This window comes from Bombyx mori, chromosome 7, assembly GCF_030269925.1.
Source record: "Bombyx mori chromosome 7, ASM3026992v2".
NCBI classification, from domain to species: domain Eukaryota; kingdom Metazoa; phylum Arthropoda; class Insecta; order Lepidoptera; family Bombycidae; genus Bombyx; species Bombyx mori.
The window spans coordinates 12,998,301-13,019,463 of NC_085113.1; the positions used below are offsets into that span (position 1 = coordinate 12,998,301).

Genomic DNA, 21,163 nt, shown 5'->3' on the forward strand with positions numbered 1-21,163 from the left:
GAAAACCCTCTCATTGTGGACGCCAGTAACTACATTCCCGATCCTGCGGACCAAATGGTAAACAGTCAACGTCGCCCAAAACACGTCACTTCGGATCCTCCCGATCCACTAACGGTGCTTTTAGGTACTCAAGCACTGGTCATCGTTCACGTCGAACCCGTCGCTTGCGACGAAGGGCTCGCCCAATAAATTAACCTACAAACACAGCCCACTGAGTTTCTTGCCGGATCTTCTCAGTAGGTCGCGTTTCCGATTTGGTGGTAGATTTTGCGAAGCACGGCTCTTGCTAGGGTTTGTGTTAGCAACAACATCAGGTTTGAGCCCCGTGAGCTCACCTACTTGCCCGGTTACGCTGACATGGCCTCTCAAGGCTTAAATAGGAAATCCCAAAAAAAAACCTACATCTGTTGATTTAAGAACTGTTCTTGCAACAGTATTCTAGACAAAAAATTATTGAATAGACCAGTGTCGCGATAATCCATTGATATGTAACTACACAAAAAAAAAAAAAAAACTATTTTCCAGGAGTGAATACATTCAGAATATCATTTTCTATAATAACTACAAGCTCACTACGTTGTTCTTAATTTTAAATGCCAGCATTATTACCAACATACACCAATAAAAAAAGAGTTTAAATTTGGGTAGCTAAAAAAGAACCAAAATTCATGCAAATTTTAATAAATATACTAAATGGTACTTATCACCAAAATTAACTGCTTTATTAAATACTACTAACAAATTTAAGAAGAAAAAATAATTGAATTTATCGATCAACAATAAATAATATCTAATACTATTATAATAATATAACCTTAAAAAATATTAATTCTAATTAACATCAACATTATTAAATAAACATTAGTACTTATAATTCTACGCATTTTATCTAATATTATCTTTTATAATGGACTTTATGTTAATTACTGATTAAAATTAATATAAAGGTGATGAAATGAAGGGGAAAGTAAGTATTATAAAATAAAGTGGAAGATTTAAATAAAAACAGAGAATTAAATGAATCCACAAACAGCCAAACGACTGATCACGGCTAGACTAGTTAAAGAAGGTAGTATACTTCAAGCTTGGCGTGAAGATGTCACATCACAAAGTAAAATATATTGGTAACGAATAAAACACGTACTAGGTACTTATTTGGACAACCACATACATATTTTCATACACTTATTAAGACTATGACTAGACGTTTTCTTATGTACTAAATTGAAATATTCTTAATCAACATTACAATACTTATCTTTTTATTTTGTATAAAACTAATGATACCTATGCTTATTAATAACTTAAAAATAATTGTCTTTTATGAAATACAAATTCAATTAAAAATATATTTTTATATACAATGGTCGCTATTAAAAGGAATGGGCATATAAAAATTAAAATTAACACTTCTAATGTGGGATTCAATTGAGATTAAATTCTAATATAATTGTCAACTAGTATTATATTATTGTAAGTTTAGTTTTAATAGAGACCAACGATCCTGACTATGATATTTATGAAACAAAACAATTAATTAAAATGATACGTTCTTTGGACCATTCTTAATTGATTTACTACGCCTGAAAGCCATAAATTACATTTTCTCTTTGTTTACATTTTATTGTCTTACAATATGAATAAATTTTAATTATTCTAATTTTAATACTAAATAACATATTTTTAAATATAAAAAATAGACACTTAATCTAATCAAAAAATCGTACACATATTATGACTAAGACGCGCTAAGACTGGACAGAACCTTCTTTCCCAGAATACTTGAAGCCGTTTCTGCAATGATTAAAGCAAGTTGCACGTTACTCCCTCTGTGCTGATTCAAAAATGTTATTGCGTTTTTGTAATCATCAATGCCCATGCCGGCTAAATAGTCATAAACTATATCGAATAATTCAGCTAGTTTGGCTTTTATGTCCTCCCAGACGTCCCTCATCGAGACAGCTGAAAAGTAAAATTGCGAAATTGCTAGAATCGTAATAGCATGACTTGAAACTCTCAGTTCTTCAGTATATGCTTAAATTGCATCGGAGTAAGAATCTTCGTATAATATGAATACAGCTCTGATGCCATCGTCGGTCATTTATTTAGAAATTAAATTATTCAAGAATGACTTGAGACATGAGTTCGAAAGTCTCAGTTTTTACAGCACAACGGTTGGCCACTCTTCAACCCGGAACACATTGCTGCTTCATATCAAAAATAGACAAGGCGGTAGCACCAAGACGTTCTACCATTGCGTAAATTATACATAGGTAATTTTCGCGGGTTTGATTTTTAATTCTTCACCGTGGAAGTCAATCGTGAACATTTGTCATGTACACATATCATTAGAAAACTGGGTACCTCCCGCGGAATTTGAGCACCGAAACAGTTGTATTGCTTGATACGAATGCATAGGGCGCCTTCATAAATTCGTTTATTTCATGTAAACAATTAATATTTAATTATTATTAATATCCATTATATATAATATTATGTTTTAGTAAATATCCATGAAATTGTGTGTTTAAGGGTAGTTTTACGTATAACACTTAAAACTACCCACACATTTTCAGGCAACTAGCAGGTCTAGTCGAAGTCATCGTGGCCAAAAGAATAACTACCTATTAAAATCTCAGTTTATAGCGCAACAACAACAAAGAAACAACATTTTAAATAAATAATAAAACTTACCAACAATGCCCAACCCACAGACCCCGCCAACAGCGCCACCAACCATGGCACCGACTCTGCCTCCGTAATATCTGCCCAACATCCCCCCAGCAAACGTTAAGCCAGTAGTCACAATTAAAGCCCCCTTTGCTCTGTCACTGCTTAGTACCAGACGGAAATCAAAATTATCACAAATGGTTAGAATTATATTTTCTAATGATGTAGGGTCGAAAGGCAAAGCATATGAGTTTGATCTGATTGGGCATACTTCAAATTCTTCGTCTGAATCGGAACCGTAGCAATCCATTTCGAATAATTATTTCAACGGTATTATTTCACTTTTTGTCGTTTATTAATAATAATCATTACTAGTTCTCTGCAGGCACCACTGTCTTCGGGAGAAACAGATCCCTCACAATTTGAAGGTAGTATGTACCGTAAAATGGGGCGATTAGGGACATATTCCAACTTTATGAGCAATTTTAAGGTAGTTGTTGATGTATATAATGCTATATCAGGATCAAAATGATTGAGTCTTGGGGGCATCTTTGTTATCTAATTTAAAATTATGCAACTAGCATTCCAGTTTAAGCAAAAAATGCAAAAATAGGTGTAATCCCTATTTACCCGAAAATTGCGGTTAATTGGGACGAAATGAGAAATTTGCTAGGGTTGGCACTACTTTTATTTTTATATATAGTTTTAATTTATTTATTTATTTAGTTGCACCAACAAAGTGATCATCAATAAAAAAAATTGAAAAACTGACAAAAGTACATGGCAGACATCACCTCAATTATAGGTGCAATCGACAGTGCTGATATTTCTATCTGGCTTAAGAGATTAGGTGTGTCGGTTATTCCATGGATTAATCTGATGAATACCCCCACTCTGAACAAATATTAAATATTTTATTATGTATTACTTAGACATTTTTGTCCACCTTGAGATTTCATTGATCTTGTTACATGTCTCTGCAAAATCGACTTACTTATATTAAATTGCTTATCTATTTCAACTAAAGACTTATTCCCAATTTCGCTTCGAATAAACCAGATTTTTACCAACAAATTTAAAAGATATTGTTATAACTACATAGACAACCCTACAAACCTGTACCTATTTATACTTAGGTCGTTTCCATTTCACGTATTGTCATCCCAATTGACCCCTTTTTCGTTGTTATTTATACCTAAGACGTCCCCAATATCCCCAAAAACAACAGATTTGTACATGTATTTTTATTTAATCAAATACATTAAAACCACTAACAACTGAGACTTACATTTAATATATATGCTGGTTCAAACACTAAATAACGTTTATAAATCATAGTCGTCTTCTGTTATTATCAAATAAATAAAAAAGAGCAAAGTTTCTAGCACTAAAATAATTACCACCACAGGAAGTTAATTTGAAACGCGATTTTTTATAAGTTAGCAGCTATTATCATGCATATTCAGAGTTGTTTTGTGAACTTTCAACATTCTACTATTAAACTACAAAAAATGGAAGATTTTGCAACGAATATAAAACTTATATTGAGCGTCGAAAGATTTTCCCGGTTTTTTCCCGATTCGCCTCTCAATCCCTAATCGCCCCATTTTACCGGTACCGTACTTACAACACTAACTCTATGTTTGAGACTGAGAGCACTGCACAGCGTGACCAGACTTGGTAGATTTCTACTTTTTTAGAAGATTTTGAGGTACTGGCAACAGAATTTAGTATGTAAAAATTATTTGGTATATTTTAGTAGAATTCACGATTTTCAGTTATTCTAGTACTTTTTTGGCATATCGGATAGTTTCGGAGTATTCCCCCTTTCATCGAATGGATTGTAACTATTTAATTTTCATTCTTTTTTTTACCATTCGTGGCGTGAGCATAGAGTCACAGAGTGTGACAGACTAGTGGGAATTCCTTTAATGAGAATTTATAAAATCGAGGTTAAAATGAAACATAAATATATTTAATAATATTTATGTTTCTTGTCTTCTAATTTATTGTCAATTTCTAGTCCGACGTCTGAAAATTTTATGGTGGTTAAATTTTGGAGTGGAGTCAGCTAAATCTGTGATGCGAATAGCAAAGTACGGCAATTTGTCCCGATTTGTGAAGCAAATGACGATACTACCTTTGTCAAACGCCAAAGTAGAAAGAATAATTTCCGATCGTAATAGGATTAAAAATCAAGTTCTAAATCGATTTAATAATAAGAATGTTGCTGCAATAATGCATGAAAAAGAGGGGCTACGACAGTTGGAAGGGGGATGTCGCAGAATTGATCCTCACAGAATTATTATCAGGTTAATGGACTCAAAACAATTTTATGAAAATTTTACCCAACATAAAGACGAAGAATTTTAACTTACGTTTCATTTTATTATTTTCATTTTTTCATTACATTTTTATTTAGAATTTAATTAAATAAAGAAAAACATTGGTTTCTTTAATTAATGGCGGTTTCTTTGTTAATTTTATTATTTTATCGTTTAATCAAGGAAACATTCATGATTTACGTTCTAACACGACAGCAAAAAAATATAATAGATTTTTAGTATTTTCTCTTTCTCTTTTGGTAGAATTTAGTAGCTTTTAACCTCCATAAGCAGTAGATTCGTTAAGGGAAATCTGGTCACTGGCTGGCACTGCATTGCAAATTGCATGTCGCATGCAAAACAAACAGATTTCTTCTATTTGAAAACCAACTCCAATGTTTGTTATTTGCATCAGAAGCTGGACTGAGTTTTGTGGATACCGCTTTCTGAGAATTCTGTAGTAATTGTGATAATTCTGATAGTAGCAGAATTAGATTATATTTTTTAACGTTTCAATGTTGAAAATGTCGGCAGTCAAGTTAAACAAGCGAATTGCCGAAGAAACTCAATTGTTAGCTGAAGAAAAATGGATCACTGACGCTTTATCAAAGATTAAAAAACAACGGAACTGCTTACAGGTAGATGGTTTTTAATTTTTTATTTACGAAGACAAAAGTTGCGCACGTCATTGGTAATTGCAACTAACTACTGGTTGGAAACGAACGTTTCGGACTTCATCAGAGCTGAAGACTGGCCGTCGTCTAGTCCCGATCTTAATCCGCTCTACTTGATAAGATCACAGGTTTAAACAGAAAATTAGTCCATTGTATGCTATGATTTCTTTACGTTATTAACGTCAAGTGCGTTATGAAAGCAGTGATTTCTTGATTGAGGACTTCGAATGGACAACATTTTCTTAATGTTCATAATATTTTACTAATATTTTGGCTTACTTCACGTATATCTGTTTTTTTCTGGATCAATTAATTACCTACTGATATTACTTATACTGATTTGCCAAATTAAATATGAGTAGCTTCTAATCTTTAAATAACTTATCTTTTATTAAATTAATAAATAAACGAATTTCTTTTATGACAGATAGAAAGGTTACACTTAGAGAGTATGAAATCACAATTGAAACTTAAAAAATCTGCACAACAGAACAGTAATGTGGAAAGTAATGTTGAGCAACCTTCAACTGAGAGTCCAACAAGAGAGTTTGAGTTTGAAGTTCCGATCATCAACGAGGACTGTAACAATGAGGAGTTGAATTTATCTATGGGTACTGCACTCATAACTATTTATATACCATGTATTTCTGTTTAATGAAAGGACTTAGTTTAACTTACAAAACTGAAAATAGATACTTCATGTGGTTAAAGTTGCAAACGGGTCTACAAGACTTGAATAGTAACACTGTTTTTTGGACTAAACAATCTAGACTAATTCAACCTGCAAAATTATAATTTGCGTAATTACTGGTAGTAGGACCTCTTGTGAGTCCGCACGGATAGGTACCACCGCCCTGCCTATTTCTGCCGTAAAGCAGTAATGCATTTTGGTTTGAAGGGTGAGGCAGCCGTTGTAACTATACTGAGACCTTAGAACTCTTGTCTCAGGGTGGGTGGGTGGCGCATTTACGTTGTAGATGTCTGGGCTTCAGTGACCACTTAACACCAGGTGGGCTGTGAGCTCTTCCACCCATCTAAGCTATTTCTTCACTAATCTGTTTCTTTCGCGTACGGTAGTAGATAAGGTCTGCCGCCTCCACAATGATGACTGATCGCTATCCCTGAGCCTGAGCCTAAGCTTCCTAGCTGCTATTCTACAGTTTTATAACAGTGCTCTATTACTATTAATATTAGTTACTTCAATGACTGATTCTTTTTTTTATTCTGATTAAGTTAGTATATTGTGCAAACGGTTACGTCACAGCAAATAGTACAAAACCACATTGTTCCCATCAAATTTATCTGTTCACAAATTGTTTTAAAATTTCCAGGTAATCTTGTAGACACAGTATATTATGATGTGGAAGTAGAAGAAGATGAGGATGAAGAGATAAATGGAGATGATCTTCTCATCGATATGAACATGTTCATGAATGGAACTCAGTAGAAAAATATGTTGATCTATTTTGAAACAACTGTTTATTTGATAACATGAGTTCTCAATGGAAATAAAAGCAAACCAGTGATATCCAACATAAAAGATCAAATATTTCTTGATTATTTCTTTTGCTGTACTTGGAGGGGCAGAGGAATAGTAAAAGATTCTGGTTCAGAAATAAGTTTGTACCAGTCTGTAGGTACTGTAACTGACTTTGCTGTGCATTAGTTAAGCAGGCTTGACTGCCATGTCAAATGTTGTGGGTTCAATTCCCAGTTTGGGTAAATGCTCATGTAACAAACAAAAATGTGGATTGTGTGCTCTGGGTGTTGAATGTGTACGTACAAAGTGTAATAGAAAGTTACAATGTCTGTGGAATTGGCAGGGTAAAAGCCCACTAATGCTGAGCCAGTAAAAAGCAAAGTTCCATACATAGAAGTACTCGAGGTCCAAGCATTTTATTGAAAAATTTGGAGTGGAATTTTTGGACATGGTTATTACAGTTTTGAATTGTTTGTACTAGGTTTCTATAGCATTTTGGCTTCATTAAAAACTAAACGAGTCAGTGCGAAATCAAACAAATCAGAAACAAATGTATATTTAGAAAAAAAAAATCATCAATAATAAATGTACTAGATTTACTTTCACTTAACTTTGAATACTCATTCTAAAAAAATAATCTAAGCAGGCCTTCGTTTATTTCGAGGGGCTCTACTGCTCACGCTTGACTGTAATTTAAAGGAAATTGGCAATATCATGGTTTGTACACAGATTAACCTATCTGAGACAATTCAATTGAAGTCTATGTTGGTACTTCAACTTCAAGACTGAATTAGTTCAGTGAACTACTGACACACAATCCTTATACCTTTAGACGAGCAATTCTTGTATATTAATATATATAATCTGAATCTCGGAAACGGCTCCAACGATTTTCTAAATTTTCATAAAATTTAGTATACAGGGGATTTCGGGGGCGATAAATCGATCTAGCTACGATTTATTTTCAGAAAATGTTGTTTTATTCGTGTTTTCTATAATCAACTCTTCCCGACATCTATTGGCGAATAATAATACTATTTTTCTTAATTGAGGGCAACTAACCGCTTTAAAGACACAACAAGATGGCGTTATAAAAAAAAATCATCATCTAGTTTAGCTTATATGAAGTTATTGTAAAATATTTATATAGGAATGAAACAAAACTTTATATCAACAAAGAATTTAATAAACTGTCTTACAATATTAAAGACATACATATCATTATAATGTGTACTTTATTTACAAGTGTACAGAATAGTTATAAATACACATACAAAATATGAAACACATTCACAAAATCTGGGGAACGAAAATCAATTCAGTGTAATTTTTCATTTTAGGCACTAAATTTTCGTTCAATCAATTATACTATGATCTCGAACGTAAGACGAGCACGTAATACTTAAGTAGGATTCGATTTTATTTCAGCTAAATACGTAATTGGTTAAAGGAACCCGGTCCAGTGGCCTAATACTGTCTACGACTGGAGACTTGTAGACACGAGGAAGGTGTGGTCTATGTACATTATTGGCACTATTTCAGAATACTCTTTACAGGTGACCGTACACAATAAGCGCGTTAAAGTTAAATGTGACACTCACACACACAATCGTGTGCACGCGGCCTTCGAATATCCTTTTAAAAGAAACAATAGGGCCTGTCTCTGTACATTCGTTACTTAAACTTGAACCCAGACTTGTCGGAGTTCTCATCAAATGTATTCACGAGTCTTAGAAAACGAACCGATCGGTTCATTTGATCTTTTATATTTATCATAACAAAATAAAAAGTAAATTTAACAAACATGACATTTTAAGTATACTTCGTGCGTAGTCGATACACAGATAAGGTGTCTGAAACAACACATCAAATAGTACGAATGAACTACTTTCTTTGAACAGATAATTATTTAAAATTTGTGGGTACTTTTACAAAGACTATTTATTACAACATGTCTTTTTTATTTACTTTGAATGGAGGCCGGGGGAGTACCCAGGGGTCGGCGGCTATGGGACCACGTGTTCACGCAGAGGTCCACGCGACGCGTGACGCGGCCCGTGGGCACTTCAGGGACACGCCCAAACACAAGTCTCATAATATTATTAACTGGTTTAAAAAAGCTACACTACGATAATACCATCATATAAATTTATTAAATAAATTAATTATAATCACAACGAATATTAAAATTAGAATGTTTTTAGAATTTTAGCGCGCAGACAGTTGTATTCAAGAATTTAAAAATACATATATTGTATCATGTGTTTTCATTAATCATCGAATTTTTAGGAGACTGTCGCACCCTAGTTTTGATGGACACATGCGGTTGAATTCCTCGACAGTGGGAGAAGTCTAGCTGTATTTGTAACTGCACGCAGTCCGGGACAGGTCGCCCGCACGCTGTTGCTCACGGACAGCAGGTCTACAGTGCCAGGGCGGTCTATGTTCATACCAACGCAAATAAATATTCATTTAGTAAACTTATTTTGGATCTGGCTTATGCTCGCTTGTTCTGTGAGTACATCGCCGACACTAGGAACGAACATGATTTTTTATTGAAGGGTGGAATGTTTAATTTTTTTCCATTTAATATTTGGCCAGCAATGTAACGTGTACAACATTCAAGGGTCAATAACCGCAATGTTATACTCCAAACACAAATATCAGTGTGCTTAGTGCGAGTTTTTTAACGTTCTCGATAGCGTAAAAGTTAACTCAAATTTGTATGAGGTTTGGAACGTTTCTCTACGTTTGCCGCTAGGGGCGCCATATACCTAGTTTTTCGTGACTTGACGAATTCATCGTTAATGGTGTCATGGTGTCCGTGGGCCGCTAGCCAGGGAGGGAGCCATAGTTTTTAGCAAACTGAGACACTCGAGATAGGGATGGGATACTTTCTGTGCGAGTCGTGACTTGTACCACTGTCGAAGTAATATGGCTGTATGGATTTTGATTGCTATGTCGACGCGACGCAACTGAAAATTGATATGGGGAAATTTGTGGTCACTGTCGGAGCTGTCGAGACCCGGTGGTGCCTGCCGCAGGAGTTGCACCCAGCAGCACTGGTCCCCGGTGGCGCGACCAGAGACCAGTGTGCCACCACGTGTTGCTAAGACGTTGCCATCCCTAAGCTTTCATGAACATAGTTTACTAAGATGATTTTAATTAATTATTTAGCTTTTCATTACTTAACATTAACTGGCAACCCTGTGCTACTGATCACACAACATCAACGTCCGAATCTATAATTAGAATGTATAAAACTCAGTTGCTTCGCGTTTATGATGTATGAATTAAAAAAAGTGATAATTACAACGTACAATGTACATAAATCTAAACAAGGAAACTAGTAACGATCTATCCGGCACTGGACTGTAACTCGCGTGACGTCATCAGCCGGTCCGTGCGGGGTGTTGGGGGGCGGGGGATCACGAGGCGCGCGCGGGGTGGTGGGGGGCGGGGGATCACGAGGCGCGCGCGGGGTGTCGGGGGGCGGGGGATCACGAGGCGCGCGCGGGCCCGCAGGACGAGTAGAACAGGATGTAGGCGGCGCTGGACTTGACGTCGCTGGCGGGGATCTCGGTGACCACGTGGTCGTCGTACTTGTACCACTTCCCGTAGAGGCTGCTCTTGCAGTAGGCGGTGTAGTGGCCGCCTTCCATGGAGCCGTAGTGGTTGGACACGGCGTACAGCTCGTAGGCGGCGGCGCCGGGGCAGGCCGGGGCGACCTGCCGCATGTCCAGCCCCTCCAGCGGGAAGTCGATGTAGGTCTGCTTCTTCCTGTACGCGTTCGCCTGGTACTCCTTGGGGTCCACGTAGAACCTCTTGAAGTGGATGACCAGCACGGGCGGCAGCTTGGAGATGTCGAGCTTCTTGACGGCGTCGCGCTTGTCCTTGCAGTTGGGGCAGTTCCAGCCCGGGATGGTCTCGCCGCTCAGGTACAGCTTGAGGCAGTCCTGCGCCGACACGCAGCGGGTCAGTACGAACGCACGCGGGAATATTGACAGGGCACTCGTGGCATTTTTAACTGGTGGTAGGATCTCTTGTGAGTCCGCGCGGGTAGGTACCACCGCCCTGCCTATTTCTGCCGTGAAGCAGTAATGCGTTTCGGTTTGAAGGGTGGGGCAGCCGTTGTAACTATACTTGAGACCTTAGAATTTATATCTCAAGGTGGGTGGCGTATTTACGTCGTAAATGTCTATGGGCTCCAGTAACCACTTAACACCAGGTGAGCTGTGAGCTCGTCCACCCAATTAAGCAACAACAAAAAAAAAAAAAACTAACAAAATACGCTTTTATAGAAAATCCAATTAAAAAATAGAAAATTAATTTTTAATAAATTTGAATTAAAAATAGTGTAAAAACAAATTATTGTAAAAAAGTGTGGCGTGCTTGGTATCAGTAGTTATAAATATTTTATGAACAGATATGAGTAGAAGGATTATTTTGATAATATCCGGAAAAGCACGCCACGCGTATTTTGTAAATTTTTTAAAACTATTATTTATTTAATTATTAAAACATTTTTTTTTAATTATTATAAAATTAGAATTTCATGATAAAAATTTTTCAATAGCCAACCGAGCGGGCTGCTCCCCCCCGGGGGGGGGGGGGACATCTCGGAGCGCGAGCTGTTCACGTAACGTCATCACTTACGCTTAAGGAGCACCTGTTGGCGTTGGCCGGCAGCTCCAGCGACAGGTTGGAGAAGGACTCGTAGGTGACGCTCTGCTTGGAGCAGACGGTGCACCGGACCGTCGACTTGATCTGGCCGTAGAACAGCCGCAGAATGAGGCTCTCCTTAGACTTGGTGTACTCGTACCAAGCCTTCTCCGAGGGCGCGAGGCTGTCCTGTCATTACACTCCACGTTACTCGGTGGCGAGTGGGGGCGGGGGGTGCGGGCGGGGCGTTGGGGGTACCTTGTGCGGGGGGGCGTCGGCCCGGAACTGCAGGTCGAGGTGCAGCCAGTCCATGAGGATGGTGAGGAACTCGTGCGAGTCCTGCTGCTCGCAGCCCCGGAAGGCGCGCTGCTGCTTGCCGACCTCGTTCTGGCAATGCGGGACAATTGTTAGTACCCCGTGCTCCAAACTCACCCAATCATCATCATCATCATCATCATCATCAACAGCCCACAGTCGTCCACTGCTGGACATAGGCCTATCCTAATCCACACCACTAAGCCCGGTCTACGGCTCTCCTCATCCACCTATTGCTAAGCGGCTATCGGAATTCATGGACATCAAAATTTCATCACAAAAAAATTACACCAGCCACCAGAGTAGAGTTCATCCATACTACCTGGAGCCACTGCGGTCATCCACAGTGCGTTTCCAGAGATCTTTTTTGCCACGTATCATCCGGCTATGGAATGAGCTCCCCTCCACGGTGTTTCCCGAGCGCTATGACATGTCCTTCTTCAAACGAGGCTTGTGAGAGTATTTAGCGGTTGGCAGCGGCTTGGCTCTGCCCCTGGTATGGCTGAAGTCCATGGGCGACGGTAACCACTCACCATCAGGTGGGCCGTAAGCTCGTTTGCCTGCAAGGGCAATAAATAAAAATGCATATCCCAATCTTCTATTTTTATATCACGTTAACGAAATCTGGTTCCGCTCAGACTTTTGAATGTTAAATATCGATTGCTTGCTACTATTTTTTTTTTCTATTGCTTAGATGGGTGGACCAGCTCACAGCCCACGTGGTGTTAAGTGGTTACTGAAGACATCTACAACGTAAATGCGCCACCCACCTTGAGATATAAGTTCTAAGATCTCAGTATAGTTACAACGGCTGCCCCACCCTTCAAACAGAAACGCATTACTGCTACCCGTGCGGACTCACATGAGGTCCTACCACGTGTGGTAAGTGGCGCCGCTTCTTACCTTAGCGGGGACCTTCCAGGAGCCTACTATAACTGTATCGTCACAGTCGAATCACTGATTTACAAATAATCTGATCAACGTATTAAAGGCAAACATTCATTTACACTTATTAGGATAGATAAATTTTAACGAAGCAAGTATATCAGGACGATTTATGTATTTAATTCAATCGATGCTCACCCTGAGATCTCTGGTAGCGATGAACCTGTACTGGCCCGACCACAGCGCCCTGACCACGGCCGCCACTTCCTCTGCTATGGCGCCGCGGGTGCTCGCCGACCTGTGGGCGGTCACGCTACTGAGTAATGCTCGGTGCGCACCGGAATATTACCCGACGGCAAAACAAGAGGGGTACATGTGCAAGATTAGTCTGGTCCGCACAACGGTGGTAGCACCTCTTGTGAGTCCGCACGAGTAGGTACCACCACCCCGCCTATTTCTGCCGTGGAGCAGTAATTCATTTCGATTTGATGGAGAAGCAGACGTTGTACTGTAAAAACAGACCTTAGAACTATTATCTCGAGGTAGGTGGCGGCATTTACGTTGTATGTCTATAGACCCGGTAACCATATAACATCAGGTGGGCCGTAAGCTCAAAGGTTCCTTGATGATCCTAAATTCACTCATGGAAAGCCAATCCAAGGCTAACTTGTTACTAGGTCTATATTATTAAATAATCACAGTTCTGTTGTCTGTTTGTGCAGCCGAGCGCACCAATTTTAGTCTATAGTAGCTATCAAGGACGGCAAACATCCATCAGGCCATTTTCAGACACGAGGTCAGAACGTCAACCGTATTGGCTGCCTCAAAGACCCGGTGTTACCAAATCGACCCGGTCTCTTTCGAATGTTTTCCCAACGTGTATTGCTCTGAAAAGTGCCATATCTATATTAAGGCCATATAAATCTGTTTATCAAAACTTACCTGTTAACGTGCTCCAGATACTGCCCGTTCCTGAAGTAAGCGACAAGTATGGCGGTGTTGTTCAGACATTGTATAATGGAGTTCATGTAGCAAGTGTTCCCAAGGTTCTTCAGGCCGGTCAACCCACGACCCTGGGTTAAAAAGTTTAAAGAGTCGATCAAAACTCATTCGAAGACAAACCTCTTTTCAAACCTCATTTCAAGTTCCGTGTGCCTTAGTGCCGAGTTAATACCGTGTAGAGAAGTTAATTTCAGAGTCAAGTGTGTGGTGTGCAAATTTTATTTATTGATCGAACGTGTTAAGGTTTGTGAAAAATTACATGCTGATATTCCTATACATAGATACGGGTGGAGCTTATAACAAGGCATCTTGCCCACTGAGTTACTCGCCGGATCTCAGTGGGTCGCGGTTCCGATCCGGTGGTAGATTCTGCGAAGCACTGCTCTTGCTAGGGTCAGTGTTAGCAACACTCCGGTTTGAGCCTCGTGAGCTCACCTACTAGTTCGGTGAATCTAGAATAACCCCTCGAGGTTACTAGAATAGGTAGGAAAAAAGGGCATCAAAAAATTTAACTGTCATTGTTCGTTTGGTATTCAATATTGAAATGATTTAGTTCTAGTACCCACCCTTCTGAAGAGCCAAGCGATCTGGTTCTGCGATACTTTGAGTCGGACTTTCACTTTGAGCACCATGTTAGCTGTCGTCACCGGTATACATTTCCTTTCGTATCTCAGTATCGCAGCTATATTGCTAATGGATATTCCGGTTGGAGTGAGAGGTTCTATTTTCTATTATAATTACCAGCTATAGAATCGTTTTTAACTGGACGGTATTCCGTGAAGAAAGCAGCAATTTTAATTGGTTTGCGTTAACAGATTTTTTATTGTAATGACGATTTTGTTGTGTATTCTGACTACTTTTGTTGAATTAAACTTCAATTAAATTTTATTTTGCTTCTCAATTAATTAAAAACAGCGGTCACTAATGTTGATATCTTTTGCTATTAGATAAATTCAGAGTTTAAATTACAATTGAATATTTATGCAATTTAATTAAATATCATTAGAAGATTTAATTTAATTTTATTTTTTCGTTGTAAGAATAATCTTTTTGATTAATGATAATTTTTTTTTGTTCATTTAATCACAATAAAACGCAACGGGAGTTTTCTTTTAAAGTGGTCTGTTTTGTAGCAAGTTTTTATGATCGTAGCTTTTATTTTTTTTATTTAATATTCACATCGAAAGAGACTCGATTTGGTGTATCTAGACATAGGAAATACTAAGACTAGTAAGACTATTAGGTAAAATATGAATGCCGTTGTTATTAATGAGAGAATCATTTAGTTATTTTCACTTTTCTGAATGCAGCACTATGTTGCACTTACGTATTATACACATATAGAATTGTATAAAAAAGTAGAATCTCACAGAGCGTCTCGACAACTTTGTTTTCGACGGAAAAATAGTAATTTTTGTTTATTAACCGAATTTCAAATTTCTTTACAACTTTATTATATATTTTTAATTGCTATCACGTAAATAGCGTGTGTCTTTGAACACAGTCGTGGTTAGACTAAAGTTCACGTGTAGGGTGTGTGCGGTCAAAGTAAGGGTGGATGGGGGTGGCGTTGGATGACCACGATACAACGACACGACTGGGATAATTGCGCATGATTTTTAAAAAATATGTATTCAAAACGAAAGGACGCTTCTTTGATGTTATTAAAGTAAAATATCCAGTTTCAATAGGAGTGCAATGTCAAATTTTAATAGTAGTCATCGAGTAGTTATCCTTATAACCTACAGGATTACCTACGCTTACCGCTAGGGGCGTTATTCAAACTGCATACAGATTTGAGTTAACTTTTACGCTATCGAGAACGTTAAAAAACTCGCATTCAGCAAACTGAACTCATTAAAACTAAAAACCGTTATAAAACTCGTTAAATGACCGTGTTTATTGTGTAGATAACTGCCAAAGTTTAAAACTAGTTATATTATCTCCACGAGTCATCAGAATAGTTGCTACATAACGCACATGTAACACATAGAAACGGTGATTTTTTTTTTAATAGACGCGAGCCTTCGTGCTTCAGAGAAGCACTGAGCAATCATACAATTTATGTTTGGAAACCGGCCACTGTAGAAGAGAAACTGAAACATTAATTTCCCGTCTGGTCGTGTGTGGCGGCAATCACTCTTTGACGTCTATGGGATCTCTGGTTTACGCCAACATTCTAAAAGCAGGGCGTTTGTCCACACAGTTAACATGGTCACCCTACAACATGTCTGAAGAACGTCGCCGCTCGCGAATCGTTCAGTATGATGTAGTTGATTGGTCACGCAGCCTTACCTTACTGTACACTATGTCTATTGTTTACTTTCTGTACTTGAGGCCTTGCTACTTTTCGCCACACTATTGTTACAACTTGCACATGTCGTCTTAAGCAATGTTATTTAAACTACGCATATCGTTTAATTTTGCGTTTATTTCAATAAGAAATCTAAATAATTGGGGACAAACCACACCCGGGATTTTTTTGTCCTACCTATGCTGATGAGAGGCCATTTCAGCGTAACCTTAACAAGTAGGTGAGCTCACACCTGCTCAAGCCTGACGACATTGCTAACACTAACTCTAGCAAGAGCAGTGCTTCGCAGAATCTACCACCGGATCGGAAACGCGACCCTCTGAGAAGATCCGCGAGAAACTCAGTGGGCTGTGTCTATGGGTTTCTTTACTCGCCGAGCCCTTCATCGCAAGCGACGGGTTCGAAGAGATCAATGACCGGTACACCCGGTGATCCTCCGGCCACAAACTAGGATTTTGTGTTCTATAGGAATCCAAAGACGGATATCAATACATTTACATACATACATACATATGTACATAGATAGATATTTAACAGCCAGACAAAGAACAAACTTATCTGTCCTATAATCGAATCTAGAACACTCGGCACAGCAGTCAATAAGTTTAAAATTTTTTTTTCATTGCTGCAGCTTTAATCAAATTTGCATGTGTTCCAATTATAACTGCAATTTATGGTACGACAAAATATCTAATAAATACACTTTTTCTCTTATGTATTCGCTGGTAACCTAACGGGCTATTTCAGCTAAGCGCAGACGTGTAGGTGAACTCACGGACTCAACCTGAGAGAATTTGCGAACACTAGCCCTAGCATGATCAGTGCTTCGCTGAATCTAACACCGGATCCGTCGGAAAACTCGGAGGGCAACTCACCTATCTAATAGAAACATTTCGTCGATTGCTTTTTCTTTCTAAGAAGATGAAGTTTCCTTGGGGAAACAAAGGTCGCATTGGGGTCAATTTAATACATAGCGATAACTCTCTGACTCTGAATGTCGGATTAATCTAATGTTTTCTGAACTGCACGAGCATCGGAACATAATTAAAGATGTAAAGAAACTAACGACACAAGCTAAAGGAAATATTTTATAACATTCAATTTGCCTGATCACCATTAGTTTAGTTAGATAGACGCTAATCAACGGTTTAAATTATACCCATCGGGTCAACGAGCAGGTTCAAAATGTTGTTGGTGCGGAGAGCCTGAATACTGTACTCCGGGATTTGGGTTGGATTGCAGGTCCAGTATTCTTGTTCATATCTTGTATGTAGTACAGGTTTTTTGGACCCTTGAATCTTATCAGACCGCGACGGGACAATGCCAAGCCGCCGTCGACGGAAACATGTTTTGTTGGATCCTCCGGATTCACTCTCGGTGCTTATATGCCTCTCAAGCACCAGTCACCGTCCTTGTCGATTACGACGAGCGAACTAACCCATAGACACAGCCCACTGAGTTTCTCGCCGGATCTTCTCAGTGAGTCGCGTTTCCGATCCGGTGGTAGATTCTGCGAAGCACGGCTCTTGCTAGGGCTAGTTTTAGCAAATTCTTTCAGATTGAGCCCGTGAGCTCACCTACCCGTCCGGGCGTAGCTGGAATAGCCTCTTAAGTTATTAGGGAATAAGTAGGGAAAAACCGTTGAATTTTATGCGTTTTATCAACGAATGCACGTATTTTGACCACGCTTCACCTATTGTGTATGTCACCAATTATAAGATCGACCAGGCCGGAATGTGAGATCTTAAATTTTAGATAGCATGACTTAGTGACGAAATAATTAACATTCCACACAAATTGCGCATGACTAAACGCCAACCAGAGATGCCAAAGATATATTCATCATCGTTTGACATAGGTCGAAGTTGCATAACGTCCGTAGGAGATTACCCACCGCTACCCTACACGTGACCCCTGGGTGGTGCTAATAGTGCAACAACCTGGCAACCGAACTGTCCTCCTGAGGATCTCCCGGTTCCAACTACACTGCGTCAATTATAAAACCCTAATCACAAACTGTAAATTTCAATTATAACCACGCAGTGTAAACGAATGCCATACGATAAATAAATAAAATAAGTCCACTGGATGATGTCGATTACCAGTCTAGAAGCTACTTCGATTCATCAGGGGGTTGCGTGCGAAAAATGAATCTCTCACTTTTATTTATTGCGTATATTATTTGCAAGTATTCGTTTCTTTGCCGAGTGACCCTGGCCTTGAGGCCGACCTTCGCAGCCGGCGGCGGGCGGTCACTTCAACAAACGGACATACAACAATTTATTTCCGCTTGTAACGCCGCAGCGGCGCTAATATTGTCGGACATTCACAATGGGGTGGTTGGTGGTTTCCATGTCATATTATATAAAAAATATGTGCACTTGAACCGTTATGGTGCTATGGTGATCAGTATAAAAAAATAAATAATACTTTAAAAAACTAACAAAATACGCTTTTATAGAAAATCCAACTATAAAATTGAAAATAATTTTTTATAGATTTGATTTAAAAATAGTGTAAGTAAAAATGATTTTATTGTAAAAAAGCGTGGGGTGCTTTTCAGGATATTATTAAAATAACCCTTCTACTCATATCTGTTCATAACATATTTATAACTACTTATACCATGCACCCCACGCTGTTAGTACAATAAAATCATTTTTCCTTACACTATTTTTAATTCAAATTTATTAAAATTTACTTTCTATTTTTTAGTTGGATTTTTATCTGTTACTCTATTACACCTTTATCTCCACCATATTACTCTGTTTCATTCAAGAAAGCGTCAAAAAGAGTGGAAGTTTTTTGTGATGTGGATAGTCGAGTATCAATGTTTCAGTGTACCCAACACAATTCAGAGTATAAAATCGGCATCTGGACTAAGACATATTGTGGTAAATTCAAGTTTTGGAAGGAGGGCGATGCGGCTTAAATCCTGCATCAGAGGCTTAACAAAACTGAACATATATCTATGTGTGGGGTCGTGGCTAAGGTTCATGACGGTATAACAATCCACGGTCCTTAGGGCATGGGGATTTGAAGTTATATATTTCTCGCCAACAGTGAATACGATTTCACACGCGCTACGCATGTATATCATAGGAAGCGTACATCCTACTTCGCTATAAAACACAAATCTATATTGACAACTTAAACGCCATAAAAAAATGTGGGATCGGAGCATGATGTCACTAGATGCACGACGTTGGCAGAAGAAAATTCGAGGTGAACCTATGGATAAACCTTTATGTTTTTCTTTGGCACGCTCCAAACTTCAAGGAATATGTCTGTGTGGAATGATCAAACCTACCCTATTATAGATTTCTCAACTCAAATAGTGTCTATCATCAATAAGCAAACGTGACCAAAAACAAAACACTAGTTCCGTATTAAATAATTATTTAAACGCAAATCCGAAGCACGAGGCGGGACACGAGTCTCGCGACCATGTGACTGTACCTACGTATCCAAAGTACAGATTACAAATATTGAATTATTCGCAACCTCACGTTTTTTATATCGCACCATTTCGTGAGCATTAGGACATTTTTTAAAGCACATTGTCTAACACACACGTGGATATCTCCGTAACGACCAGTCGTGACAGGATTATGGAGTTCTTTTGCCGCGTGATCAGGCACATTTGTCCGCTTTATTTTTTTCCTACCTAAGCTGATGGTCTAGAGCAGTCTTTCTCAAAGTGGGCGATAACGCCCCCTTGGGGGCGTTTGAAACCTAGAGGGGGGCGTTAAGGGGACCAGGAAAAATTGGGGGGGGCTTTGATTGGGGTTAGGGGGGCGATGTATAATTTGTAATTTCATTTACTTTATATAGTATTTTAAATTTCTACTTCTACTTTTTCTCTTTAACAAATAATCTATACTAATATTATAAAGAGGAAAGATTTGTTTGTTTGTTTGTATTGAATAGGCTCCGAAACTACTGAACTGATTTTAAAAATTCTTTCACTGTTTGGAAGCTACACTTATCCCGAGTGACATAGGCTATATTCTTTTTTTGATGTGAAACATCTATAGCCGCACGTAAAACCGATTTCTGGCGTGGCGATGCATGCCGTGGCGACGCGTCGCCATGCGCAATCGACTGTGCGATTCTCTCCCACTCGATCCGGCGTTAAGCCATCTCTCTCGCTACACTGAGCTCGGATACCTATAGTGTATACTCCGTAGTGTATACAGTGTTGTTTACTACAGTACACATAACCTGTGTTTTACTTGAAAACAAATATTTTTTTCGTAATATTTTATTTTATCATTATGACATATTTAGTTCCTATCACAATCTGTTCTTTTCTGCATATTACTTTTACAAAATAATGTCGATGTTTCACATATGCCAGGCGTCCCGTGACGGCTCACAATTTTTTATTATAGTGATCTTTACTAAAACTAATAATGTAACGCAAGGTGTAAAAAAATTACCTAAATATTCTTTACATCGTGTGCGCTACGAAAACTTGACGATAGAATAAAGTATTCTATACATTTAAATAAAATTAGAGTGTATGTTTGAAATATTGAAATAACCGCTTTTTACTACATGCATATGAATATATATACGGTACAGACACCAAAATAACATTTTTAAAAATTTTTGTCTATCTGTCTGTCTTCGCTCGATATCGCCAATGCATTTAACACCCTGCCCTGGTCCGTGATAGGAGGGCGCTGGAACGACATGGAGTGCCCCCCTACCTTCGCCGGCTGGTGGGTTCCTACTTGGAGGACAGATCAGTCACGTGTACCGGACATGGTGGGATCCTGCACCGGTTACCGGTCGTGCGCGGTGTTCCACAGGGGTCGGTGCTCGGCCCCCT

The 21,163-nt window shown here is 38.7% G+C and overlaps 3 protein-coding genes across 6 annotated transcripts in view; 1 reads left to right on the plus strand and 2 right to left on the minus strand.

The window, feature by feature from the left end:
- Window positions 1–664: 664 nt before the first annotated feature.
- Window positions 665–3,136, minus strand: LOC105841578 (uncharacterized). The gene is made up of 2 exons (XM_021347725.3): window positions 2,695–3,136; window positions 665–1,962 (listed from the first exon to the last, which is right to left on the minus strand). The coding sequence occupies exons 1-2, from the start codon at window positions 2,978–2,980 to the stop codon at window positions 1,739–1,741; spliced, it is 510 nt and encodes a 169-aa protein (XP_021203400.2). The 5' UTR covers window positions 2,981–3,136; the 3' UTR covers window positions 665–1,738.
- Window positions 3,137–5,268: 2,132 nt separating this feature from the next.
- On the plus strand, window positions 5,269–7,215 carry LOC101745903 (uncharacterized). Its single transcript, XM_004925741.4, has 3 exons — window positions 5,269–5,632; window positions 6,096–6,279; window positions 7,000–7,215. The coding sequence occupies exons 1-3, from the start codon at window positions 5,510–5,512 to the stop codon at window positions 7,113–7,115; spliced, it is 423 nt and encodes a 140-aa protein (XP_004925798.1). The 5' UTR covers window positions 5,269–5,509; the 3' UTR covers window positions 7,116–7,215.
- Window positions 7,216–8,312: 1,097 nt separating this feature from the next.
- The window catches only part of LOC101736709 (ubiquitin carboxyl-terminal hydrolase 8), a 30,029-nt gene continuing 17,178 nt past the window's right edge, over window positions 8,313–21,163 (minus strand). For 3 of the 4 annotated variants that reach the window (XM_038012140.2, XM_062669478.1, XM_038012139.2), the window contains 5 exons: window positions 13,953–14,083; window positions 13,209–13,308; window positions 12,069–12,197; window positions 11,805–11,999; window positions 8,313–11,104 (listed from right to left, as the gene is read on the minus strand). In XM_038012140.2, the coding sequence (XP_037868068.1) occupies window positions 10,649–11,104; window positions 11,805–11,999; window positions 12,069–12,197; window positions 13,209–13,308; window positions 13,953–14,083 (1,011 nt within the window). In that variant the 3' untranslated portion in view covers window positions 8,313–10,648. The remainder of the gene's footprint in view (window positions 11,105–11,804; window positions 12,000–12,068; window positions 12,198–13,208; window positions 13,309–13,952; window positions 14,084–21,163) is intronic. The other variant, XM_062669477.1, reaches the window with a different exon arrangement.

Bases quoted from the DNA above. Each gene is read 5' to 3' on its own strand.
- LOC101745903 (XM_004925741.4), top strand. From the start codon at position 5,510: ATGTTGAAAATGTCGGCAGTCAAGTTAAACAAGCGAATTGCCGAAGAA. The intron at 5,633-6,095 runs GTAGATGGTTTT...CTTTTATGACAG, and splicing joins AACAACGGAACTGCTTACAG to ATAGAAAGGTTACACTTAGA. The intron at 6,280-6,999 runs GTACTGCACTCA...TAAAATTTCCAG, and splicing joins GGAGTTGAATTTATCTATGG to GTAATCTTGTAGACACAGTA.
- LOC105841578 (XM_021347725.3), bottom strand. From the start codon at position 2,980: ATGGATTGCTACGGTTCCGATTCAGACGAAGAATTTGAAGTATGCCCA. The intron at 1,963-2,694 runs GTAAGTTTTATT...TTTACTTTTCAG, and splicing joins CTGTGGGTTGGGCATTGTTG to CTGTCTCGATGAGGGACGTC.